Raw genomic sequence first — 8,982 nt, forward strand, 5'->3', positions numbered from 1 at the left:
TAAAATATGTGACAAATATGATATTAATTATACCCTATAATTGTATTAACTAACATATGTGGATCAATTATGATAATCCAGATGTTAATTTGAATGGAATATGATATGCATATATTATAATCAATTAAAAAATAAAGATAGATTCAGAGTCGGTCCCATAAATATAGGAAAAAAATTTATGTAGGTACACAATAGTAGACCCTAGGGGCATTTGTTTGACAAATGATCGACTATTAAGACTTACCGTTACAGAATAATTCAGTTAATAAAAATGGATGGCGTTCCCATAGAAAGGGTATTTTTTTTCTCAAACAAATAAAAAATAAAAAACTGCATGAGTTTCTTTTCTGGCCGCAAATAACTCCTTCGGAGTTGTTTAATATTATGTATTTAAAAATGCTATTATATAACCGATATGTATATAAAAGGAAATATATGAATATATAATATTGACTTTTTGGGTTTAGTTACATGAACCGAGAAAGGGAGGACGTTGAAGACACTTCGGGAAAGGAAACGCTCCTCGGCCTTCTACCCTTTTTTCTCAGCCTTGAAATCGATCGCAGAGACGCGCTGCCATTGAATTTGCTTGTGATCCCCTCGATTTCCTTTCTATTTCTCCGTCTCTTCGATGCGTCTCGCCGACGGGGTGTTCCTTTTTTCTCTTCTGGTCCTCATCTTAGGTGCCCGCGGCCTCGAAGCCGTCCGGTCCGTCGGCGAGGGCGCCGATCTCCCTGATGCCGCCGTCGATCTCAACGTCTCCGATTTCGAGACCGCGCTGAGGGAATCCCCGGCCAGCTTCGCCGTCGTCGAGTTCTTCGCTCACTGGTAGCGCCGTTCCTTCCTTATTATCGCTCCGTTCTCTCCACTTGAATCGAAAGTTATGGCTTTTAGATCGATTTGATCGTTGTGGATTTTAAGGAAAGAAAAAGAGTCTCAGGCGATATGAAATTGCATTTCTTTCGGTTAAGACTCGTTTTTGATGATACTGATGTTTGCGTATTCGTGCATTCGATTTGGTTCGCTTATTAATCGGTCTATAAAATATTTGTTATTTTTGGCGCATCTTCCTTGCCCTGACATGGTCGTTTTACTAGTGGAGTCAGTTGGATTTGATCCATGCTTTGATCGGCGTGCAATCAGAAACTGTAGTAGTAACTGCTTAGTTGAGCATTTGCATTTGGAATTTTTTAATTCGTTTGTCTTTATACAAAACACATTGATCTTATGGAGTCATTAAACCAAAATAAATAAATAGTATTCTTAGTGTTATGAGGAAAGTTTTGCCTGTGTTTTTGTCGTGGAACTGATATAGCATAAATGTAAAGGAGATAGAGGAATAGAAGGGAATGGAAATGGGAAGGAAGAGATATTATCCCGTGATTCCTTCACATTGTTTCTTAAGGGGAAAGAAAATGATGAACTTTATACCTATTGTTTCTTTAGAGAGATCGTAGAGGAGGAAGAATCATGTCAATCATTTTACCTTCACTGTTCCATTGTAATAAAAAAAAAACTACTGGTGTCCCATTGAAACATGAAAAAAAGGATCTGCAAGCTGTCCAAATGGCCTAGATATGCCCCCATAACTTCCAAGACATGTTCATTGGCAATTCTTGTAGAGGCTAGTGATGCCAGGAGTTATCCTATTTGTCAACTACAGATGTTGCATGGTGGCACAATCAATGTTCGACATACGTAGAGACTGCCTATCAAGACAGATTTCCCTTGTCGTCCGATCATACCTTTTCACAAACTTCAGACATTATAGTCAATAGGATGAGCTGCTGTTGACTACCTCCCTTCCACCCATAGCCATGCATTTTGTTGCACTATCTATCCAGTGCTTTAGTGGAATGAAGATCATCAAGATTCTCCTAACATCATGCCTTAGCTCATTTTCTGATCAACTAAAAATTGCATGTTGTATCTAAATTGTATCACATGCTGACAGAATCCTTTTATACCATTTGTAAGGATAGGTCAAACCCATCTATTTTAACATCATGTCTTGATTTTTTTTTTGTCTTGTTGGAGAAAGGAAAGGATCATTCCCACAAGTGATGAAGGGTTGGATTTGATTTCAGGACCTTGTGCAACACAATTAAGATCCAAAGTTACTTGGCACCTTACCTCATTCGTAACTAATAAAATATATTCAGAATTGACTTTACTACAATAACCTGAAACTCCCGTGACACTGGAATGAATCAACATTCTTACTAATCATTACCAACGAATTCATCCAAAAGATCCAACACAAACACAAACAGCCTCTAACAATACTGAAACCATTTGAAGATAAGAAGAATCAATCTAAAATTTTGGAAGCCATAAAATTCAATTTATTGTGTCTTATCTCCATAAACTTTTTCTTATTGATCTCACATATTAAAAGCTGACCTATATATAAAAGTTGAAAGGCAGATGATTGTGCATCCTGTGTTAATTTTGTCCCTAGATTTAACGCTTGAGGAATCTTTCTCTTCACTTTTTCATCATATGAACTTCTTGTTTTGTTATTTATATGTACGGAAATCATCCATATTCCTTAAATATATTATAAACTGGGAATTTAGAATCTTGATACATGTTATCCAACATCATAATTGAGTACTTGAAAGAGTATTCTAATTGGTCAATTATGTCACACTTTATGATCATTCGGTCATATCTGTATCATTGTTTGTAAAAAACACCAGGGGTGTATGAAAGTCCAGTATAAAACATAGTCTTAAATTGTTTGGTCTGAAAATTCAAGCTGTTGATCTTCGACGTAAAAATCTTGAAGATGTGTTTGGAGATTGAGCCTTGAGTGATTCCATTTTAGTTACATTTTACATTGTTTCTTTGACTTTTCTTGTAGATTCAATCAAGTAATGATAAATTCAAGCAAGTTAGTCAAAGGCTGTTATTTTATTTTATTTTTACTCTAATCCATTTAAGTCGCATACTCTTCACCAGATTCCTAGTCTGAATATTTCGTTGACATTCAAAGAAAATATTATCTTCTAGATGTGCCACTTGATCATTTCATATATTCTGATTGCAGTATATCTGCTGTTTCTTGGGATGTGAACTCAAGATGAACAATTAGAGCAGTGCTTCTTTGTTTTGGTATTTCCTTAATTGTTTGGTTTAATGACCCATTTTGAGCTTAAATTGACTGTTTTTCTTAAGTTGATCTTGGATGGATGATACATTGGGCGCTGCTTGTCTTATGTTTGTCTTTAGTTCATAGCTGATATAGGCTAGTAAGTTTTTTATTCCTTATAAGTTTTGTTGTGTGACATGCTTTAGTTTAATACTTTTTTTTATTAAACAGGTGTCCTGCGTGCAGAAACTATAAGGTATATGACGCCCTAGCTCCTGCTTTTCTTAAGTCACAAACTTCAAAATACTTTAACCTTAATCATGCAGCCTCATTATGAGAAAGTTGCAAGGATTTTCAATGGGCCTGATGCTGTGCATCCTGGAATTGTTCTGATGGCACGAGTTGATTGTGCGTTGAAGGTAAGTTTTTCTCCGGCTTTGAAATAACATTTTTTGGTTCCCTTTTTAGCATAGAATATTCTAGTCCTTAGGAGCTGGAATTAAAATAGCTGTAGTTACCAAAATTTCAGCACGAAATAGTAGGGTTCTGATATCATGCCTTATTGATACTTGCCATGCTTCAAAGCATGTCGAGACTCAAGATCAAATCAAATGAATCTGAATCTTGCAATTGCTTTCCACTTAGCTGGTTTACCATAAAATATAAGCCCATAGCAATTAGAAGGTCAATTGATTAAAATTTTGAAGCACTGGTTGTGAAAACATAAGCATCTCAATTAATCATCGTAGATTATTAATAATACCGAACAAATTATCATTTATAGGATGAAAGTATTGGTTGGTGAGGTCAATCTCATAAAATTAAAAAAAAAAAATACATAATATGGATACATCTAGTATTATAACTAGTTTCTTCACATGTCCATACTAAAACTTGGACTTAGACTAACACAACTTGAATTGGAACAAGCACAAATACATGATATTGATACATGTTTGTTAACCGATCAACACCTAAGATGCTAATTTTTGTCTAAATTTTTATTATTTAGTCTCTACCTTTTGTTTTACTATTTTTCTTCTTTAAATTCTTGGATGTAGTGGTCAGGCAGAAAATATTTTAGTGGGTGCAAATGAATTGATACCCATGAATTTTGATATGATTGACAATCATTTTTCGAAGTACTGTAAACTAAGATCCAAACTTAGAAAAATCAAGATCTAGTCAAACCTGACTGATCTAGATTGTACTAATTTTCACTTTTCCTATTATTTCTTTATTGAATAAATTTCATGGATTGATTGAACCATGAAAATTGTGCCCAAGTTTGTAGGTATACACTTGGTATGACACACTGTAAAAATTTAAGAAACTTCAAAAATAATGATAAATAATTAATAAAATAATTAAACTTAATTGTCATGAGAAAATATTCCAAACTTTATTTATGGAACTCAAAAAGTGAAAAATATATGTATATACATCCCATATGTCCTCAACGTGATTTCATCGTTTGAAATAATTATAACTTGAGTTATATGTTATAGATGATTGACTTATAACATAGTGTCAAATATGTGGATTTAGTTTAGTAAATTATATATACTGCTCACCCCCGTATGTGTGGCGCCTTGCGCGTCTGAGGAGGGCGTCCACGTGGGGGCTGCCCACCTGCCACGTCGGTCGTCTCTCTCAGATGCACAGTGGGGGCACGTATATATATATATATGTCGTTTGAGTAGCATAATGATGTGTGAAATACTTATCTTGCTTTAGCTACTTCACCTCATGCCTTATAGTCATAGATGGTATCATAGACAGAGGACCTCTAATGCAGAGTTCAAAATATACATGCAAGGAAATAGAAGAGATAGTTAATATGAGATGATTTTTAATAGTAAATTTTGATGGATCCAACCTGGCAAGCAGGGATTTTTGAAGTAAGCCTTCAGTCAGTTGCCTATATTGCCTATCATTAAAAATGATATAGTCCAACATCATAGCCATGAAATAGGATCTTGATTTCAATTGTTCACTTGATATAATTATTGTTCCTGCTTCGTGTCTGTTTGATAACTATACTTTGAGGATTTCATACTTTCTCTTTGACAGTACAGATAAATACGAATCTTTGTGATAGATTTTCAGTTGGTTTCTATCCTATGCTATTGTGGGGTCCTCCAGCTAAATTTGTGTCTGGTAGATGGGTGCCTAAACAAGAAAATGGTGATTTACAATTGATTGATGATGGAAAGACAGCAGATCAATTACTCAATTGGATAAACAAAAAACTTGGCAGGCAAGTTGTCATTTTTTTTGTTTAGTTTTTGTATTGACAGTTATTATCGTTGTATTCAATCAATGTGCTTATGCATAAAACTAGTTTTTGTGACTTATGAACTTCTGAGAAGTTCTCCTTAGCTTTTACCTGCACTTACAGTTTTTTTAATACAGGTACAACTTGTTGAAATTTTATTAATTTACCAAGGTATCTGCTCCTTTGTGAAGGAGCATTTCACTGATTCTGATGGTGTATTAATTACTCTCCATTCATCTTTAAACTCAATTAGCAGGCTGTGTATCATGTTAATAGGCAGAGATATCTTGGAAACCAATTAGTGGTCATAAAATTTAATATAATTGTCACATATCTCTTTAGCATTGTGAGGGATTACACCTGTTTCATAATTTGGGTTTTTGATGATGGAGTTTAAAATGTCTTGGTGCTTGTTTAATTATCTCAGGGTCTTTGCTTACTGCAATGACGAATTTGGATATATTTTCCTAAATGGTTGATGTTTGTCCAGTTAAAGACTTAAAATCGAACTTTGCCACAGAGGTGTTCAGGAGTTATCTAGCATTATAAAAAAGTTAGGAAGCTGCCAATAGGACCTCATTGATTTTCTTGTCAACTTGATGGAAGATAATTAATTAAGGTGTGATAAATCATTTATGGATAAGTCAATTAACTTCCTAATTCATACAAATAAAGCATTTAGATATACATCAGATCTGTTAGGGTAATTAGTTGATAATGCTGTCAATTAGAGTGCTGCATATAGAGATTTACTGGTTGGCTTGGAGGTTAGCCTTTTCTAGGGGAAAAAAAGGTGAAGTGCCTAGCACTTGTGGTTTACCGTTAGTCTTGATGTCGACTGCTCATGTTTATAAAGGTGGGATTTCTGTGATCTTAAATAAGTCAAACAGCCTATCAATAAGTGAGGTTCCTGGTATTTGTTTGTTCATATTCAAATTCTTTCACAAGGAAATGGTGAAATGCTATTAAGGAAGACATTTGCAAATCATAATATTTTGAATATGTGTCATCTCGGTTGGTTTGTCTTCAATAAAAAAAAGGAATCATTTCTTGTTAATCAAGGTTCTCACTGTTTCTTTTTTTAGTTTGGTACTTTGGTTCATGGAAAATTCTCTGTTTTCAGTTTAGTCCAGAAAAGAAAAGAAAAAAGACAATTTTCATCATCTTTTTGACACCATCGAAAAGATGCTTGCTCTTTCCCAAATGTAAGAAAAAAAAATATTATGAAAACTGTTGGAAAATTTAAATTCAAAAATTGAAAACACAAGATGCTCCTTTTGTCTCATTCTGATGGTGGGTTACCTAGGTTTAGTTCATGTGACAGTATCATTATTTACTTGTCCTGGGATTACTAGAAATATTGTAGTCATCTCACTGCCGGTGACACTTGTGTTCTGTGCAGCTCATTCAACTTCGATGATGCCAGATATGAAAATGAAAACACATTAGCTAAGAATGCCTCGGATCTTGAACAGGTTTTTTCATCTCCTTTACTCTAGATTATTATGTCAACCAGCATTGTTTTTCCTTGATACTTGCATTATTTCCAATTAAAACTCTCTATTTTAACAGATTGCGCATGCTATTTACGACGTTGAAGAAGCTACAGCATTAGCTATGGACATAATCATAGAACAAAAGGTTGAGCCTATGTCTTGCCTACATTTGGAATCATTTCAAGTAAAAACTTTCAAAAGTGATACATTCATGTATGCATCATGCGCAGATGATCAAGCCAAGTACCGGAGCGCCATTTATAAAATTTCTCCAGCTTTTGGTGGCACATCACCCTTCAAAAAGGTTAAAAACTCACACATTCATAAATGGAAGATGTTTACTAATTCCTAAGGATTATAATTGACTTGCTCTAGGTGTCGAAGAGGAATTGCTGACCTACTTGTAAGCTTTGACGATCTGTTGCCTTCAGGTCCACTTTCAGAAAACGCCCCTATTCTGCAAGAATATGACATACTTAAATCCTATCGAATCTGTGGCAAGGAAGTTCCTCGTCAATATTGGGTGGGGAAATTGTTAGTTTCTCGATAGGTACAGTATAGTTAGACGATTCCCTCTATCTAATCTCTGTACATTTGAGCAGATATTTTGTCGTGGGAGTAAAGATGATTCAAGAGGCTTCAGGTAGAAACTTCCTACTTTGTCCTGCTATCGATAGTTGGTCATTTCTGTTCTTAACAAATTGTTTCCCGCCAATTATTTAGGCTACAATTGTCTTTGAGATAGTAATAGTTCAAACAAACCAAGGCAGTGATATTTTGCTTGCATTTTTCAATCATGATGTAACAGCTGCGGCCTGTGGGTATTATTCCACTCTCTGTCTGTTCGAGTTGCTGACGGAGAGAGCCAATTGGTTTTCACTACGATCCGCGACTTCATCAAGAACTTCTTTGTTTGCGACGACTGTCGTCGGCATTTCAATGAAATGTCTTCGCGGTACTTAAAAGATTCATGTGTTCTTTCGTCGCATCTAACTAGACTGTATCTGACACGAGACAATTTGCAGTGTTCAGGCACCATTCAACACGACTCGAGGCCTAAGTCTTTGGCTGTGGAGAGCTCATAATGAAGTGAACGAGAGACTCATGAAGGTGGAAAAGGACATGGGCACGAGCGATCCAAGGTTTCCCAAAACAACATGGCCTCCGAACCAGCTCTGCCCATCATGCTATGCTTCTTCGAGCCCAAAAAAAGGCGTCAACCCGCAAATTGACTGGAACGAGGATGAGGTGTATAAATTTTTGGTGAATTATTACGGGAAGAAACTTGCATCTTTATCCAGAGATACAACTCTGAGCCAGAAGACGGATGATATTGATGAGCCGAATGACACTGCAACCTCGAGCAATGCAGTTGCAGTGCCAATTGGAGCTGCACTGGCCATTGCTCTGGCTAGCTGCACATTTGGAGCCTTGGCTTGCTTCTGGAGAGGCCAGCAGAAGAAAAAGAAATATTTGCACCAACTTCATTCTTTTAAGGACGTATGATCTTGGAATGCAAATCACATTCCATCTGATGTTCATCTTGTCTGGAAAAGATGAACTCATTTTCTCAAGTTTTTATTGTTTTATTTATCAAGTTTTCAACGTTTTTCGATTAGTTATCCACACTTGTCCCCTGCACTCTCGATTGACCCATTAGGATCGGTCAACTCGTTTGGATCGTCTAGCACATTTGGCTAGTTGCTATTGCCTTGTCAGTTGTGCTGGTTGAACCGATCGAATTGATGGATTGTCCTACCTGAACTAAACAAACATCTCTGAGAGAGTCTGAAAACCAAATAAGAACGAAATCAATTTCAAGTGCAAATCTCTAACTACAAACTTGAGGACTCACTATTTTTTAAAATTAAAAATAATTATTTCTTCTCTGAATCATAAACAAAAACGTAGATCAAACTTAACATACTGATTACATCTTTACATTATTCTCAAAGATTATTAAAAGTTGAAATTGACAAATGGAAAAGAACAAACTACTCCAAGTTAGTTTTGTTTTGGTAGAGCATTTGAAAATGTATTTTGTCTTGTTGTGGGAGTTTTTAATGAAGCATGGAGATGGCCATGCCATTAATTGCATGACAGCTCCAGAAGAG

At 35.6% G+C, this 8,982-nt stretch overlaps 1 protein-coding gene across 2 annotated transcripts; it reads left to right on the forward strand.

The window, feature by feature from the left end:
* The first annotated feature begins 472 nt into the window (after positions 1–472).
* Positions 473–8,490, forward strand: LOC121975907 (sulfhydryl oxidase 1-like). Of its 2 annotated transcripts, none has more exons than XM_042527837.1 (11): positions 473–828; positions 3,326–3,350; positions 3,421–3,513; positions 5,173–5,354; positions 6,775–6,847; positions 6,945–7,013; positions 7,099–7,172; positions 7,244–7,391; positions 7,471–7,511; positions 7,677–7,823; positions 7,894–8,490. In XM_042527837.1, exons 1-11 carry the CDS (start codon positions 632–634, stop codon positions 8,372–8,374), a joined length of 1,530 nt encoding a protein of 509 aa, XP_042383771.1. In that variant the 5' UTR covers positions 473–631; the 3' UTR covers positions 8,375–8,490. The 2 variants fall into 2 exon arrangements, with proteins under 2 accessions (XP_042383771.1, XP_042383773.1); XM_042527839.1 differs by having other exon boundaries at positions 690–3,117.
* The last annotated feature ends 492 nt before the right edge of the window (positions 8,491–8,982 follow it).

Source organism: Zingiber officinale, chromosome 4B (assembly GCF_018446385.1).
Source record: "Zingiber officinale cultivar Zhangliang chromosome 4B, Zo_v1.1, whole genome shotgun sequence".
NCBI lineage: Eukaryota > Viridiplantae > Streptophyta > Magnoliopsida > Zingiberales > Zingiberaceae > Zingiber > Zingiber officinale.

Excerpts from the sequence above, each read along its gene's own strand:
- LOC121975907 (XM_042527837.1), top strand. The coding sequence starts at position 632 with ATGCGTCTCGCCGACGGGGTGTTCCTTTTTTCTCTTCTGGTCCTCATC. Across the intron at positions 3,351-3,420 it reads CTGCGTGCAGAAACTATAAG|CCTCATTATGAGAAAGTTGC; the intron begins GTATATGACGCC and ends TTAATCATGCAG. Across the intron at positions 7,173-7,243 it reads GCACATCACCCTTCAAAAAG|GTGTCGAAGAGGAATTGCTG; the intron begins GTTAAAAACTCA and ends GACTTGCTCTAG.